This window comes from Cygnus olor, chromosome 17 (assembly GCF_009769625.2).
Source record: "Cygnus olor isolate bCygOlo1 chromosome 17, bCygOlo1.pri.v2, whole genome shotgun sequence".
NCBI lineage: Eukaryota > Metazoa > Chordata > Aves > Anseriformes > Anatidae > Cygnus > Cygnus olor.
This window is the reverse complement of record NC_049185.1, coordinates 1,714,614-1,731,339: the sequence shown is the minus strand read 5'-3', so window position 1 is coordinate 1,731,339 and position 16,726 is coordinate 1,714,614. Positions and strand designations below refer to the sequence as shown.

The following is a 16,726-nucleotide window of genomic DNA, read 5'->3' as shown; positions in this document are numbered from 1 at the left end:
AAAGGCCTGCTTACAGCTGCCTTCCCCAACCTGGACGGGCTGCGCAGGCGGCAGCCATGCGAGCGGGGCTGCAGCTTCGCTCCCCGTTTGGGGAGCACGGCGACGACCCCCGGGGACCAGCTCGACCCACCGGAGGCTGCCAGGCGAGAAATAACACGAGGCTGCGATGGGGGGGGGGGGGGGACAATTTTATTAAAATAAAAGCATATGTCAATAATTCAGTGCCTTTCTCAGGCGAGGGCGACGTCCAGCCCCAGCAGGGCGCCTCAGCCCCACTGCAGGTCGGGGGGCAGCGGCCACCCCCCAGCCGGGGGGGCCTGCAGGGACGGGGGCAGCTCCTGAGGCGGCGGCCAGCCCGGCGGGTACTGGAAGGGCACTGGTTTCTCAGGCAGGGCGCTGCGGAGATGGGAGAGGAAAAGGGCAGAGATGAGCCGTGGCTGACTCGGTTCAAGAGCATGGTCCCGCTTAGGGACACTGCGGTGTCCTTGGGGGGTGAGCCTGCCTGTGCTCCCTCTGCTTGTCCCGAAAATAAAGCCTCAGAGGAGATGAAGGGGAGCAGCAGAGGATGGGTTCGGCCATGGGCACGCAGGTGTGTTCCCCCCCTCCCAAACCAAGAGCAGAGCTGCCTGCCTGACCCCAAAATCCCATTAAATAGCTGCTGTTTGCCAGCCCCGTGCACAGCAGCAAGACAAGGTGTGAGTACCACCTGCAGCGGGGCTCTGCGGGGGCCGCAAAGCTGCTGGCGGGGGGCACGGCCCCAGAGCAGCGCTGACCCCAGCCCCTCCGTCCCCCAGCTGCCCACAGCTCCCTGCACAGCTGAGTTTTGAGTGAGCCACATCAGCAGATGTTTCCGTGATCTCTTCCCGAGCAGCCCTAATCCCAAGGCAGCTGCACACTTCCCAAAGGACAAGGACCCCTCGGAAGCAGAGGAGCTGCCAAAATGCCAGGGTGTTTTCACAGAAGCACCCTTCACCAGAGGGAAGAGGCTTTCTCCTCCAGCTCGCAGCCTGGGGAACACTTTTTCTCTCTCCCGCTCCTATTTATTAGGGGAGGCTGCTGCAAGCATCACGCGGGACAGAAGTGCAGAACGAGAAGCATCGCTCCCTTGTCTCCAGCCGGAAAAAGAGCTGGGCCGGGACAGGTTTAAATCCCCAGGAAACGTGCCCTTTCCTTAATTCCTCAGCACAGGAAACTCACTTGTCCTTCAGCACAAGCCCTGACAGCAGCCTCCCAGCTTCCCGGGCCTCTCGCTCTGATCCTGATGGTTCCTTTTAATTGCGATGCCAGAAGAAACGTAATTGCGCTCCCTTACATAATGCTCCGGGGGAGCAGCACCCTCCTCTCCCTGCAGGGCCGGCGACGTGGCCAAACGCCAGCTCCCCAAGTCAAGTGCTGTGTTTTCTGAGCAGCCAGCGCAGAGTGAAGCCACCTGGCCTGAAGCTTCTCCCCTCGGTGGAGGCTTGTCTGCAGCGAGGCATTTCCCCGGTTACACGCGGGTCCCGCGGCAGCGGGCAGGGAGCAGGACAGGGCGCGCTGCGAGGCGGAGCGGCACGGCTCTCCCGTAACGAGCTGCTCTGCGAGCTGCAGAGCTGATCGATAGGGAGGATGCTGTCTGGGCACTCGATTCCCCGGGGTCTCATTGGATACGAGCGCTGTCGGAGGCTCACCTGCTGCTGCAGCACTCAGACCGGCCGCCCCACGCGGGTTCTCCGGTGTTGGTAAGGGTCAGGGCTGTTCCCTTCCCCCAGGCACTAATGGGGTCCCCTCCCCTGCCCTCGCCCATTTCCATGACATCTCCCGGCGCCCCGACCCTTCCTGATGGAGGCAGACAAGGGGGCTCCGTGGCCGTTAGGGCGGACACACGCGCTCCAAGCACAAGACCTCTGGCAGACGAAGCGAAGCGCACCGCTGCTCAGAAGGGCAACGGCGGGGCTGGAAAGGACACGAGGGGAGAAGAAAGGTGACGGCAACGGACACCGTTGAGGCCAGACACGGCAAGAGAAGCGCCGAAGAGCTGGTGCTGGTTTGCTGCAGCAGATGGTCTCGGGGCCTGTGGGGGCGGAGAGGCTGGGTGGAAAGCAACAACCCGAAAAACGCCGGGTCTGGTGCGTGCTTGGAGGCAGCAGGGACCAAATAATGATGGGAGGCTGGGAATTCTGCTGGGTATTGTCTGCAGGAGAGGATCTGTCCCGAGATTGAGGGATCTTGGGCAGGACAAACAAAACAGGGCAAGCCAAACAGGGGAGGGAGCTTGCTGCTGCCAGCGAGCACGGCTGCAGGGCGAAGAGCAGCCAGGCTGATGGATGAAGGGAGCAGAATGCAACGCGCCCAGACAAGCACCAGAAGGAAGATCCTGCCCAGACCAAACACGGAGAGGACAGGAGCAAACATAAAAAAAAAAAAAAAAGAACAAAAGAGAGATTTGGCACCTGCCCAAATGTCATCCAATTAAGCCTGCGGCACAGTCAGGTGAGTGAGGGAACAGCAGGGACCCGCAGGCAGGCGTCCCGCTGCTGTGAGGAGGAGCTAATCCCACCCTCTGCCTGGCGGAGGAGAAGGCAGGGACGGGCAGAGATGCGCAGACAGGGCAGGCAGAGGATGGGGGAGCTGGCAACAGATGAGCCCAGCCTCCTGTCACCCACAGCAGGCATCAATAACTCAGCGCCGCCGCCACTGCGGCCTCCCAGACACGTCCGTGCGCACTGCCAAGGGCACAGGGGTACCCTCTGCCTGCCTTCCCCGGGGCAGCAGCCGCAGGCAGCGGGACCTGCCTCGCCCCCCACGGCGTGGGGACACACGTGCACGTGTCCCCGAGGCAGGTGTGCCACGCTGGGTCTGCGGGTGGGTCCCTGCGGGTGCCAAGAGCACCGCGTGGCTCTGGTATCAAGCTGGGTGGCAGCCCTGGCCACCTGCATGGTCCCCAAGCCCTGTTGTGGGATCCCACCTCACTGGGATGCCCCCAGCCCCCGGTACCTGTTGCTCTGTGCCGCGCTCAGCCTCTTTGCCCTCTTCTCCAGCCAGTCCTCGATGGTGCCAAGCGGGACATCAGCTCCCTCCTGCCGCAGCTCCTTCAGCCGCTGCTCCCCTGTTTGAGAGAGGGCTGTCAGACGCTCGCCCCGCACCCCTCTCGCTCCATTACCCCCAGAGCTCATCACCCTGCAGAGTTTCTTGGAGTCGAGAGTTTGCAGTTTGCCCGCAGCACCCCCTCCTCCTCCGCTGCCTGCCTGCCGTCGGATGCTCGCCGGCTGGAGCGCTTGGCTGGGGGGCAGCTGGCATCTCCCTGGGGCTGATCGCTGCCTCCTCCTCCTCCTCCTCACCTCAAGCACTCCCAAGCAGCTCACAGGAGCTCCTGCATTTTCTCCTGCAGGCTGGAGCGAGCAGGGCAGTGCCAGCAGAAACCTCGGCTGCCCACCCAGAGGCAGGGCAGAGGCAGAGCAGCCCGCGGTGCTGTCAAGCTTCGACCCCCCCCCATCACCCAGGGGGGCGAGTAGGGCAGCCCGGTGTTCACCAGCACCTCTCACGGTGCAGAGATCGGCCACGGAGCTCCCCGGTGCCCCCCGACAGCAGGGGCGGAGCAGCAGCGGGTGCTCGCACGCCCTTGGCACAGTCCTACTCCAAACGGACGCTCGGCGCCATCACACCTCCAGCCTAGTGGGAAGTTCCCAAGAGGGAATGTGATACTTCGGGAAAAATATGATATTAACAAAAAGGACGCCGAGGCAGCTGCGTGTCGTCCCCCTTTGCTCACCAAACCCTCCGGGGACAAGCGCTTTGGGGACCCCCGATCCCACCCGGAGATCCAGCAGTGTCCCCCTGGTGCCGGCCACCTGCAGCCGTGCCCACCAGGAGCCAGCGCCGTGCCTCGCCGCCGTATGTCACGCCTTTTAGGAAAATATTATACGTTTCCAGACAGGGTGTGAAATTAATATCGCTTGGGCAAAGTGAAGGATCACTCCATCCCAGTGGTGGCACCCAATTATTCATCTGCCTGTTGAATATTCATGAGGACGGCCTTTACATGCGACACAATGCGCAGCCCGAGATGGATAATTTGTCACCCGGCCTTTCCAGCCGCTGGGAGGAGGTGACGATGCGCTCGCCGCCACCACGAGGCGAGCCCGACGTCGGGGCGCTGCTCTGCAGCCCAGCGATAAGGACGCCGGCTGGAAACGGGGCTGTTCAGGTCTCCCGGGGTTCTTCTGGAGGAGCAAAGTGCCAGCGGAGCCGCGCAGGGCCGACCCAGAGCCTGAGGGCAGCGCGGGACACGAGCTGTGCGGTAAGCTGGGCGTTTGGCTCCAGCTCGGACACGTTAGCCTTCCTCAGCAGCACCGACCGCGGCCACCTTGGGTCCCTTGGGTCCCAGTTTCTCCCCCTGCTGAGGACCGGGCACCTCCAGCACAGCGATGAGCGGTGCGGCCGGGCCGGAAGGCAGCGGGTATGGGCACACGCCTGGCTCTGCTGCCAGGACACGTGTCCGTCAGGGGCGCATCTCTGCCTCATCCTCCTCCGAGGTACGCACGGCCCATCTGAGGGCCGCCAAACCCTCCAGCAGACTGCACACGCTCCCTGAGTGCCAACAGGTGCTGCAAGAGGAAATTCGGGACCACAATTAGCGGCCCTCGCTCCTCGTAAATGCCCATGCAGCGAGGCAGGGGTGAGGGCCCTGCCTTCTCACCGGGGTGTTTGCCTCAAAGCCTAATTACAGCCAATTAAAAGAGCGGCTGAAGTCATTATGTGCCTCTCTAATGATGCCGGAGTAGAATTCCGGATTTATCTTTCCTCCCCGTGCACCTTTTAGCACGAGCTGCCCCCGCTCCGAAATAAAACCAAGGAACCCCCAGGCTTTGACTCGCGAGGAGCCCGAGACACACATCCAGCCCGGCTCAGCGGGCTGACGTGGATCCTCCCGGACCAGGCACCGCCACCAGCACCGAGCGGGCCGCCCAGCAGAGAGGCTGACGTGTGATCCTTCAGCTCCCTGCCTGGACGGGACGCGGGGGCTGCCCGAACTCCCCCCCCGTGCACAGGACCAGCAGCAAACGGCGGCTGAGGGACGGGGCCGGTGCCGCCCTCGACACGAGCACCTTTGCAGGTCGCCGCCTCGCAGCCAACGATGACAGCGCGCTCCTCGTCCTGCTCCTCGCCGAGCTCAGCGCCCAGCAGCCTCGGCCGTGCTCTCCCAACCGCCGGGATGGGTCTGGAGCACTCACCCAGCCGTGCTCCTCCTCTCCCTCGCAGCTCCGGCTGGCCGGGGCTAACCCACGGGGCTGCCTCGTGGCGATGCCGCGAGCAGGAGCGACGCAGAGCAGCAGGGAGCCCGTAGCTCCGAGCAAGACGCCGCCGATTTGACGGTGACTTTTCCTGACGTGAGTGTACTAAAGACAACATCCTGGAAGCGTCTCCGTGATGAATGATGCGGCAGATGCAGCAGGAGAAGGCTTTGATGCGGTAACAGCTGGGGATGTGCCTCTCTCCCCGCTGACGGTGGGAATGTTGCTTCCTCGTGAGCGTATTCTACCGGGCGCGGAACTGCCAAAGCCAAACTAGGGCACGCTCTGAGCTCTTACAAAGTGTCCAGAAATGTTCCCGTTTAAGCCACACGACTAGCACAACCAACGGGGTGAGCTCCCCACGTTAAGAAGGCCAAACATTATAAACACGGTGACGTTTCCTTCGGCTGTTAACCAAATGCATCGTCAGCAAGAGAAACCTGCTGCCAGAGAAGTACCAACACCATGCGCCCCACAGGGACACGAGGACGTGCTGGACGAGCACCGAGCCTCCTGCAGACCAACCTGCCATCACACACGCTTGCTTTAAACTCTCTCCTCAGCCTCACCACCTGAGACATTGATACTTCGCTGCCTAAGGAGTGGTGTAATGTCCCCACGACACATCCGACGGCGGCTTGGCACCCGTGGCCGTTCGTTCTGTCCGGACTAGCGAGTCACGTACGGGCTCCACCGCTCCTCCCCAGTGTCCTGCTGAGCTCTGCCCTCCACCAAACCCCTTCAGGCTCTCTGCAGGCTCAGCTGGTCAGGCTGGGGGGGTCTGCGTGATCCTCAGCTTGGCTCACACGGGATTTCTGTGGAGCACCACCAGGAGAGAGGCGAGCAGGATTTCCACGGGAGAGGCAGGCAGGACCTCACTCCGCAGCCCGGCGCTCGGCACGGAGCAGCACAGCCGAGGAGGAGGCACCCTGCCGTCCCCCAGCCATCGCTCCTCGAAGCCTAATTGTTTAATTAAATGTTTGACTTGGCAATACAAATGCAAGGTTTCCAAGTAATCTCCCAGGACTCGGCTCTCTCCTAGCCAATTCCCCGCTCCCACCTGACCCATCTGACACAAGTCAATACTCGGGAACACGTGTAATTGGCAAGGAAGGCCGCCCGAGCGCAGAGCAGCTCGCCAGACTTCCCCTGCAGCTCTGCTCCTCTCCAGGGAGCTTTCTCTCCCCCTGCAACAAACAGCCTTCGGTGCCTGGAAGCGCCGCGGGTTCCTGCGGACAGGCTGATGTCCGCCGCCGCCCCTGGGAGCCGGGCACGCGGCCCTGCAGCAGAGAGGGGTGCTGGAGGGGCTCTGCAGCCGCCCAGCTGGGTTTTATGGACTGCCAGCACTGCTCAGCCATCGGTTCAGGGTCGCCCTGCTTGCTCAGCAGCAGGAGGGCTGCAAGGCTCCGCAGTGCCTGCCTTCCTCCCGCTGCCCGGGGCAGCAACGGAGCCCTGCCTCCCCGAGCCTGGGCCCTCCAAAGGCCAGCAGGGAGCCCCGGCCCCGCACGCACCCCAAACCCCATAGGCACGCACACTTTCAACACTTCAGCCTGTTTTTGCCAGACTTGTGGCAAAACAGCAGCTGGCTGCAGCTCGCAGGCTGAGCTCTGCTCGGAAGCTGGGCTGCGGCGGCCCCGCGCTGCTGTGCCCAGTCCTGGGCTCCCCAGTGCCACTGGGGCTTACTGGGGGGAGTCCAGCAAAGGGCCACGCTGATGATGAAAGGTCTGGAGCACCCAAAACACAATGGGAACGGGAAGGCTCAGGGGGATCTCACCCGTGGGGGCACATACCCAGAAGATAAGATGACGGAACCAGGCTGTGCTTAACGGTGTCCAGGGGAAGGGGAAGAGGCAATGGACGCAAAGTGAAATACAGGAATTTCCCTTTAAACTTGAGAAAATACGTTTTTGCTGTAAAGGTGGTCAACCACTGACGCAGGTTGCCCACAGTGGAGCTCCAAGGTGGAGTCTCCATCCCTGGAGGTACTCAGAGCACCCCCGGACACGGCCCCGAGCAGCCTGCTGTGTTCACCCTACCTGCAGCAAGGGAGGGCTGGGCCTGGGTGGTCTCCAGAGAGGACCTCAGGCACTCAGTCCTCACTCACAACACCTCACTCACATTTTCTCTAAGCACAGGAGCAATGAATATTACAGGAAAACAGAGCTGCATTCTTTTTAGGGCAAGGAGGCAGTGCTCTCGGCAAGATAAAATTCTCTTGGTACAAAAAAATTCTCCTCCTCTCTTAGTACAAAAAAAAAAAAAAAAAAAAAAAGGAGCCCACTCCCCGCAGGGGAGCAGGTGCTATTTGCCTTCCGCCCAGGCTCCAGTTCCACCCTACACCACGTCAGCAGAGGCTGTTTCTGGATCCAGGACCCCATATCCTCCCCTCCGAATAACGCATCTGGTCGTAGCTAGCTTCTCACGAGAGTGGAAGCAGCAGGTCCTTGGTCATAACAGAGAGTCACAGGGGGAAGTCAAATCCATAAATTCAAGGGGAAGCGATGTACCAGTGCCCTCTGCTGCTGACAGTTTTTATTCCCTGACTGAACAAAACCCCAAGGGCTCGGAAAGCCCACCCTCAGCTTCAGATGCTCGCTGCTAAGTGGTAGCGGCACTGCTCAGCTCTTCAGGTTTGCGTCTGTGCCAGCAGATCAAGAGCGGCAAGCATCTGAAAAACGGCAGCGCTCACAGGCAGCCCACCGCCTGGCACAGCCAGGGGAGGCAGCCGGGAGGGACCCACGTTCACACACAGCACAGGACCACGAGCTCTCGCTGCACAGCTCCTCGTGTGCCCCCCGGCAGCCCACGCTCCCCGCAGCAGCTCCCCCCTTCCTCAGAGACCGCTGGGCAGCTTCTGGTTCCAGGACTCACCTTGCACCTGGGCGCTCAGCTTCTCCAGGTCCTGCTCTGTCATGTGGGAAAATCTGCAGTTGGACCCGAAATCACACTGCCCTGCAACAAAAGCCACGGAGAGCCCCGTGAGAGCCGCACGCACAAGGCCCTCCCACGGAAACGTGCCTGCAAACCCAGGATCCGCAGCGCTCAGGACGCACAGACCCAAGCCCTTCGCTCCCTCCAGGGAGGACACACACTCCAGGGCTCCCCTGAGCAGCCCCGGCAGCTCACGAAGGAGCTGCGGTAGCTCGGGCAGGTATTTCCAGCTCAGAACTCACCTGTTTGCAGAAACTTCCGACACGGTTTCTTGCTCTGCTCCTCTTGCAGGATGGCAGCAGCATCTGGGGGTGATGAAAGACAGAACACGGGACAGGGTCAGACCTCCTGCACGGGGACACCCCGCCAGTCCCATCATGGTCCCATGCAGGTCTGCTGACTAACGGGAAGACATTTTACGTGATAATCGTGAACTCCAGCAAACAGACAGTCCCCATCTACACCCCAGGCTTCAGCTTTTCATCAGCTTCCTGATAACACCTTCCCTCCCCATCCAAGTGGAGCAAAAGAAGCACGACGGAAAAGCAAGGACTCCGCAACACTTCTGTGGAGCACAGGCAGACCAGGCAGGTTAGCGGGGCTCTCAGAAACCCCACGGGCAGGCCCTACTGAACCCTGAGCTGAGCTTCGAGCAGACCCCAGTGCCGTGGTCCTTCACCTCCCAGGGATGTGCTGGGGAAAGCCCCATGCCGCTCCCATGGGCTGTGGAAGAACTTGCACCACCTGATGTGAATGTCTGGAGATGTCCGGAGGCAAGACGAGACAAACCGTCAGCGCCGGGAGGAGGGATTTTACCAATCAGAGGAAAATCAAGGGCTGCAGCCGGGGGAGAAGAAATGCACGAGGCAAGCGCATTCAAGTCCCCGACTCACTGCCACAGACCGGAGGGAACACAAAGGATCGGTGCTGGCTTGGTTTCACCCAATGCCCCAGCCCTGGGACGGAAGGGGCAGGCAGCACCCACCTCGGAACAAGTCGTACCAGGCCCTCTTAGCCCGGAGATGCTGCACTCCGTTGAGGTGTTTCTTCCTGTTGTGGAGGTTGTCCTGGAAGGAGCGGTCGCAGTAATCACAGAAGTACCTTTTCCCCATCTCTCTTCCAGCAGAGCAGCCTCAGCGCCGCCCGGGAGCCATCAGACATCCTCGCCCCGCGGACGGAGAAGGACGTGCCGGAGGATCCAAGATTTACAGCGCCTGCTTCCGAAGGAGAACAACTCCAATCATTTAGGGTTGGCAGGCTGAGGAGCGGGTGAGACCCGACAGTACATACCCCTGCCCATCGCGGGCTGGCAAGGCAGCGCCCGCTGCGTGTGCGCGGGGGAGCTGGCTCCCGTCTCCCACTCCCACCTCCGTGGCTCTGCCGAGCGACTTCCCCGTGCTGCAGCAGCCAGGGGGCTCAGCCCGCAGCGGCCCCGCGAGCCCGGGGCTCCACGCACAGGGAAGGTGGCCGCAGAGGCCACCCAGCTCCAGAGGCCGAGGCCACCGCAGCAGCCGGGGCCCAGGACCCCAGCCCGGGGCCACAAATCACGGCACAGGCGAGAGGAAGGAACTTCCCCGTGTCCAGCCCTGCGAGGGGAGGCAGAAACCGAGGGATGCCGTGGGGACGGCAGGCCAGCTGAGCTTGCCCGTGCTGCAGGAGGGCTCGCAGCGGTGCCCTGCTCCCAGGGGTGCCCTCCCCATCCTCCCCAGCCTAGGGCAGCGAGGAGCCCCTGCTCTGCCAAGCGCAGCACCCGCAGGAGCCGAGCCCTCGGGCGCAGTGGTGAATCCGGCCTCGCAGGAGCCGTGAGCTCTCTCCTCGTGAAATCGTGGCACCTGATAAACGCCGAAGATGGATAGGCCGGCAGATGAGCTCCCAAAGCAATTCTCCGGCTTTAGACGCCTTGACAGCCAAACGCGCTTAACAAATAGCGTGGCGAGCAGCGCGAGAAATAAAGATTTTGTGAATAAAAGCCGGTCAGAATCAATCGCAGCCTCCCTCAAGTCCTCAGGCCTGGCGGGCAGAGCAGCACCAGGCGAGCCCTGAGCGCGGCCGAGAGCTGCTGCCTCGAAACCAGGTCCCTGAAACCCCCGGCGCTCACCCCGGGGCACAGCCTCCTCCGTCTGCACCCAGCCGTGGTGCGTCCCGCAGACATCTCCGGAGTTTGTTGAGCCGGGCTGCAGGCCCTCACATCGCAGGTAAAGCGTTGGCAGAGTCAGCCCAAGCTGAAATCTCTTCACTGCAATTTCCTTGCTCCCTCTGCTACACCTCACCTTGCTCCAGCTACACCGCGCCGACGCTTGGAGGTGCAACTCAGCCCGGTTTGGGGGCTGGAGGTCTGGAATTTGGCTTCCCCAGCCCAAGGAGCCCCAGCCAAACGCTGCTTAATGAACATTACCCTGTAGATGCCCCCCAGTCCTCTACCAGACCAGCCCCGAGTCGTGCAGCTGGCCGTGGGGCTGCTGGCAGCCAGAGGGGCGGCTCCTGCCCTCGGTGCCCACCGGCAAGCTCTGCTGCGGCTTTTAGGAACCGAAAAACCTCCCTGCCACTCCTCCTGCCACGGCCTGCCGAGGTTTCTGGTAACACGAAGGCTTCCTGCTTCAGCCCCGACTCCCGCGCTGCTCCGCTGCAGAAGCAGCCGCTGTGAAGGAGGGAAAACCAAACCGGGCTGTGCAGCGGTCCCACACAAATCCCCACAGATCCTGATGGGAATTCTGCCCGCAGAAGCCCAGCAGCAGCCAGCCTCTGAATTCAGACTTACTTTCATCGCCCTGACAGCGATAATCGCAGCAGAGAAAAGCCCCTACGGATTTCGGGCAGGCAGAGCCCACGTCCCAGGCGAGCTGGCTCCCAAACTCTCACAGCAATTCCCACTGCGGGGGATGAACGGAATAATAAATAAAAAACCACGCAGTTTGAGGAGCACCAGATCCTGCCAGAGATCTCCCCTCCGCAGATTATGCCCAATACGTTATTTTCATCTTTTTAAGAATTCAATTGCGTGGATTATCCGGGCTGGGCCCCGACAGCTCCCCGCAGTACCAGCACGCCGCAGCACTCGCGCCGAGCGAGGACGTAAGGAGAAAAGCTGCTTCCGAGCAGCCCTGCCTAACCTACTTCCATTCTCCCGGCTGGCTCCGACGGTAAACAAAGAGCATTATTCAGCTGAAAACAGTGCTGCTGTCTAACGGAATCCATCACCGTCCTTAGGAAATAAAGCAAACGTGGCTGCTTTATGAAGAACCGCCTCAGCTCGGCCAGTTTCCTTTTAATGTTTTTAGACCCTAATTTGCGATTGAATTCAGGCAAACAGACCCCTGCACCCACACGCAGCCACGAACGACTTCAGGCGGGCTTTGTACCAGATTAAAAGTCTTTCTGCCTAAATCCAATTACAAAAATCAGGGCTTTGTCTTCTATCTCGATGCTTTAAAGTATTAACAGAAGAATCCTCCACCTTAAGCCCTTCGGAGCGATGTTTTATAAGAAATGCCACGTTCTGAGACGAAATGGAAAAAAATTTCCGTGTTCTGCGACACCCAGCAGGTGTTTCACTCGGTAAAACTCGAGGCACGAGCCCGCGTGCATCGCCTCGCGTTTCCTCTCTTGGATTCCTGCTCTGCCAGCTGCAGACCTCGTTCAGGACTCTGAGGCTCCTCGCGCTGATCGCCCCGGGACGAAGGATCCCCCGATCGAGAGGGACGAAGGATCCCCCGAGCAGAGCGCCCAGAGGCCTCGCTGCCAGGGCCACGGCCCCAAGCTCCTGCGTTCTCAGCCCCAGCTCGGGGCCGCCCCAGCCACTTCGGGTCCCCGGGTGTGAAGCTGATGAAATCCCGGTGCCAGGCTGACGGTGCTCAGCTGCCAATTTAAACGTGCTCCTACCTCTCTGGGGACGCACAAAAAGCCCGCGGCACCTTCGCAGTGACGGAGGGCCGCGTGAGTTTCCTTTACACCCGGTGTAAATCCGTCCTGGCACCAAGCTAACGGTCACACGGACGCGGCACAGCGGCGGCCGCTCGCAGGCAGGTGGGGCAGGTCTGTCAGAGCCAGCCCCAGCACCGACCTTTGCAGAACCATCACCGAGCTGCCCGAGGGATCCCAACACCGACCTCGGTGCCAGGCGGGGCGAGGGCAGGGACGAGGCACCCGCCAGCCCCTGTGGGTCGCGCCAAGGCGTTTCGCAGGCCCTGGCCCAGGACCCCCCGTGAAGGCCAGCGACCGAGGAGCTGCGACAAGCGAGGCGATGGCGCCGGCCTCACTGGGACCTGCTGGGAACCCGTGCGGGTGCTCGCCCAGCAGCGGCCCTGCGGTGGGGCGCCTCCAGCATCGGGATCCTCGTCCTGAGCACGCGTCTACCGGGGGCCGGCACGGGCAGGGGGAAAAGCAGGGGCAGGAGTGGGGGCAAAAGGAGGGGCAGGAGCAGGGACAGGGGGGCAGGAGGAGGAGCAGGGGCAGGAACGGGGGGAGAGTTGGGGCAGGGGCAAAAGCAGGGGCAGGAGCAGGAGTGGGGGCAAAAGCAAGGGGCAGGAGTGGGGGGCAGGAGGAGGAGGAGGAGGAGGAGGAGCAGGAACAGGGGCAGGGGCTAAAGTAGGGCAGGAGCAGAAGTGGGGGCAAAAGTAGGGGCAGGGAAGGGGCGAGGGGAGGAGGAAGGGGAGGAAGAGGAGGAAGAGGAGGAAGAGGAGGAAGAGGAGGAAGAGGAGGAAGAGGAGGAAGAGGAGGAAGAGGAGGAAGAGGAGGAAGAGGAGGAAGAGGGGCAGTGGGGCAGAAGCAGGGGGCAGGAGGAGGAGGGGCAGGAACAGGGGCAGGAGGAGGAGGAGAAGGAGGAAGGGCAGGGGGCAGGAGGAGCAGGAACGGGCAGGGGCTAAAGTAGGGGCAGGAGCAGGAGCGGGGGCAAAAGGAGGGGCAGGGAGGAAAGAGGAGGAGGAAGAGGAGAAGGGGGGGCAGGAGGAGGAGGAGGAAGAGCGGGGGCAGGACGAAGAGGAAGAGGAAGAGGAAGGGCAAGGGCCCGTCGGCAGCAGCGCAGCGGCCTCCAGCCGCCCCCCCCCGCTCCCCGCTCACCGCCCGCGGGGCCTCCGCGCCGCGCCGCCGGCCGGGAGCCGCGCCTACAACTCCCAGAATCCCCCCGCCCCCCCCGACTCGCGCGGCGCCTACGCCTCCCAGCGTGCCCCGCGGCGGGGCGGCGCCTACACTTCCCAGCCTGCCCCGCGGCCAGGCGGCGGCGGCGGCGCAGGCGCAGAAGGCGCGGGCAAGATGGCGCTGCTGCGGCAGGCGTACAGCGCGCTGTTCCGCCGCACGTCCACGTTCGCGCTCAGCATCGTGCTGGGCGCCGTCCTCTTCGAGCGCGCCTTCGACCAGGGCGCCGACGCCATCTTCGAGCACCTCAACGAGGGGGTAAGGGCGGGCCCGGGGCCGCCCCGCCGCGGGGACGGGCCCTGAAGGTCAGCGCGGCCCTGCCCGCGCCTCGCGGCGCTGCGGGCCCGGGGCAGGCGGAGGGTGCGGGGCCGGGCCGGGCACCGAGCGCGGGGACCCGCGGGGCCTCTCCGGAGCGCTTCGGGCGGCCGCGCCGTCCGCCGGTGCCGTGCCCTGGGGCGGCGTTCGGCCCTGCCAGCGCTCGGGGCCCGGCTTCAAGGGGAGGCCGAGGCACCTCCGCGGCCGCGCTGCTGCAAGGAGCTGCCCCGCGTCCTCCGTCCGCTGCTCGGCCTCGGGACCGGCTCGGAAGCCCGCTGAGAACCGCGCGCAGAGCGGTGGTGTCGCCCCCTCCCCAGGGGCTGGAGGAGCTCCGCCAGAAGCGGCGACGGAGCTGAGAAAATTCAGCGAGAACAAGAGCAGGGGCCCCGGCCCCGGCTTCTTAGCAGCAGTCATTGCTGTAACGTTACGTTCGAACTTTGCGCTCAGCTCCTTCTTTAATTGTAGCTTTAAGCTTCTACGCGTTAACGTTTTCTTAAGCGGGGATTGAAAACAAAATTAACTTTAAAAAAAATTAAAGCATTTTCTGGAACAGACAGGAAAGCACCGCACGCACGGTGTTCCCGTTAGCCCTGATCACACCACCAGATTTCCCAGGCGGGGCCGGGTCCCTTTGTGCGTCCCGCATCTCCCCAGGCAGAACGGCCTGCTCGTGGGGGGGCCAAGTCCTGGCGCTGAGCGGAGCGCCCCTGGCATCTCTGCTTTGTGGAGCCAGAGAGCAGGGAGGGCTCCAGCCCCTGCCCTGTCTGTTCTCAGGGCTTCTGGGCACAGGACGCACGCACCCGTGTCAGGATCAGCCTGGGGAGCTGAGGCAGGGCAGCACCCACGGGCCCTCCCAGCACAGGCAGCGTGTTGCTCTTTGCGAGCCCCGTAAGAAGGGCGGGAAGGCAGAGAGGAGAGCCAGAGGGGTAAGAGGACAAAAGGTTCCACCAGGTCTGTTCCGCGTGAGCTTCGTGGACAAGGAGCAGGCTGGTGGCACTCGGCTGCGTGTCCTGAAACCTTTGTGTTGCGCTGGTCACAGCGGGCAAGGGGCACACATAGGACATGTGTCCCTACAGGTTCTTCTGTCCCCTAGTGTCTGTTAGCGATGTAGGTTTCATAACAACTTGTTTTAAAGTGAAGCTTTATCCTAGTACCACTGAAACACGAGCTAAGATAATTTTCTTTTTTTGTTGTTTGTTATTATACAGAAATTGTGGAAACACATCAAGCACAAGTATGAAACGAGTGACAACTGAAATGCTCAGCAGCAGGATCCAGTCTGGGGTGGCAAAAAACACTGCAGAGAAGGATTTGGTCTCCTGAAACCAGCTGGATCAAAAGGGAATTGGGTTCCTGACCGCCTCCGAGCCAGATTGTATCAGCCACCTCCTGATACGATGTAAACTGCGTTGGACTCAAGGAGTTCTGCTGCTGTGTTGAAACTTACTGCGTTAAAATAAAAAGTTCTTGGCCCCTGTCTCAGGCTCGTGTTTACTCGATTTGTCCTTGGTTCTGCCTGTAACTTCTCTCTACCTAGGAGATGAAGGATGCTTAAGCACAGGCTCAGGTCACTAAGGAAGCTGTTCTCAGCACGGCGTGAAAGCGCCTACACAGCTAGGGTCCGTAACAGCACCCTGGGCTTCTGCCTGAGGAGAGCTGTAAGAGGGGCAAGGAGCTTCCAGCCTTGTCCAAAGAACAGGGGCTTAAATCAGTGGCTTAACCAGGCTCTTTCAACCCATTTAGTTTTTCTGTGCAGGCCTGTGCTGGTTCATGGCCCCTCATCATTTCACAGCAGTGAAAGGGCAGTGAGAAGCCTGTCCTGTGAGGATCTGGGGGGCAGATGGGCAACTCTCATCCTGTCACCTGCTCTTTGCCCTGGTCCGAGCCCGCTGCTGCAGCACACGGAGACCGCGTCTCTCCCTCCTTACTATATTTTCACTAATAAGCAGCAATTTCAGCAATGGATGAGACAGAGCAGCTTACAGCCAGTGCTAATGAAAGAAGCTTTATTGCGTTTGTAAATAACGTGCCAGACAGGAGTAAAACGTTTGCTCCAAGAACATTAAGAGGGCTTGAAAACATTGTGCTTGTTTTTGAGCAAAAAACAACTACAGCTTTCCGAGTCCCAGCTGTGCTTTTATAGAGCTGCTTAAGAGGAGCTGTTTAAGCTTTCCTGGGGTAATTTCATACCATAAAGGAGTGCTGCTTTACTACAAGTTCTGGCTGCAGCGCTGATGGCTTCACGCTATGCTGAGCAGGTGAGAGAGATTTGCAGCTTCTTAGAAGCCAGAACTAAGGCTGAATACAGTATTAGGAAGGGGAAAACAGCATCGTACCAGACTGGCAAGGAATAAATGAAGCTATTAGTCCAGAGAACAGTCGCTATAAAAGAAGAGAGAGTGAGTTATCCCAGCAGGTAATTTCCCTTGACAGGGAATTACATTCACCAGCTTCTCAAAAACCCACTTCCCCCCGCACCTCGTCAATATGAGGCTTGGGCAGTGCTGATGCGCAGAGGAGAATCTCGTCCTCGCAGCATTCAGGACTTCACCTGATTTGCGTAACGGTGACAGCCGTTGCTACACTTCTGAGGACAGCCCGGCACAACCGGGTTCGGCAGCAGCACGAAACCCTACAGCCCTGGAGTCCCCGCCCTCTGCGTAAAACGAGGCGGCAACCTCCGTGCCTCCAGTGCTCCTGCCGGGGCGCTCCTGCGGCGCTGGGAAGGGGGAGGACAGCACTGGATTTACCCTGGAACAGAGCTGTAAGGCCACACGACCCCGGGGTAATTCATTCAGCACGTGGATGACCACAGGCAGCTTCGTCTGCTCTGCTCTGCACGGCAGCGCTAGGAAAAACCCAGCGCGGTGGTGGGGAGGGGGCTCTCGGAGCACATTACCCAAGCAAAAATAAAATCGCTTACCTGGAAGTTTGGCTCCACGAGGACAAGCGCGCTCCAAAAAGCCACGCACGCTCTGTGACGAGAGCGACTGGAGCAGCTTTCCCACCAGCTGCTGGGATTCCAGGCTGGTCTAGGCACAGCGTAGCAGCCAATGTCTTGGCATTCGAGCACCTTACAG

The 16,726-nt window shown here is 61.2% G+C and overlaps 2 protein-coding genes across 5 annotated transcripts; one reads left to right on the top strand and one right to left on the bottom strand.

The window, feature by feature from the left end:
* Nucleotides 1-173: 173 nt before the first annotated feature.
* On the bottom strand, nt 174-13,395 carry ZMAT5 (zinc finger matrin-type 5). 4 transcript variants are annotated; one of them, XM_040576822.1, is made up of 6 exons: nt 13,257-13,395; nt 9,187-9,415; nt 8,444-8,506; nt 8,142-8,222; nt 2,974-3,085; nt 174-396 (listed from the first exon to the last, which is right to left on the bottom strand). In XM_040576822.1, exons 2-6 carry the CDS (start codon nt 9,311-9,313, stop codon nt 267-269), a joined length of 513 nt encoding a protein of 170 aa, XP_040432756.1. In that variant the 5' UTR covers nt 9,314-9,415; nt 13,257-13,395; the 3' UTR covers nt 174-266. The 4 variants fall into 4 exon arrangements, with proteins under 4 accessions (XP_040432756.1, XP_040432755.1, XP_040432757.1 ...); XM_040576821.1 differs by having other exon boundaries at nt 2,974-3,088; nt 9,187-9,418; nt 13,257-13,369; XM_040576823.1 differs by having other exon boundaries at nt 9,187-9,418; nt 13,257-13,369.
* On the top strand, nt 13,361-15,123 carry LOC121079474 (cytochrome b-c1 complex subunit 9). The gene is made up of 2 exons (XM_040576820.1): nt 13,361-13,589; nt 14,855-15,123. The coding sequence occupies exons 1-2, from the start codon at nt 13,449-13,451 to the stop codon at nt 14,900-14,902; spliced, it is 189 nt and encodes a 62-aa protein (XP_040432754.1). The 5' UTR covers nt 13,361-13,448; the 3' UTR covers nt 14,903-15,123.
* The last annotated feature ends 1,603 nt before the right edge of the window (nt 15,124-16,726 follow it).

What these genes read in the sequence shown, in the direction of transcription:
- ZMAT5 (XM_040576821.1), bottom strand. Translation starts at nt 9,313, where the DNA reads ATGGGGAAAAGGTACTTCTGTGATTACTGCGACCGCTCCTTCCAGGAC. An exon ending in TCGGAAGTTTCTGCAAACAG is followed by an intron (nt 8,223 to 8,443) that starts GTGAGTTCTGAG and finishes CTTTTGTTGCAG; the next exon opens with GGCAGTGTGATTTCGGGTCC. An exon ending in GCTGAGCGCCCAGGTGCAAG is followed by an intron (nt 3,089 to 8,141) that starts GTGAGTCCTGGA and finishes CCCTCTCTCAAA; the next exon opens with CAGGGGAGCAGCGGCTGAAG.
- LOC121079474 (XM_040576820.1), top strand. Translation starts at nt 13,449, where the DNA reads ATGGCGCTGCTGCGGCAGGCGTACAGCGCGCTGTTCCGCCGCACGTCC. An exon ending in TCGAGCACCTCAACGAGGGG is followed by an intron (nt 13,590 to 14,854) that starts GTAAGGGCGGGC and finishes GTTATTATACAG; the next exon opens with AAATTGTGGAAACACATCAA.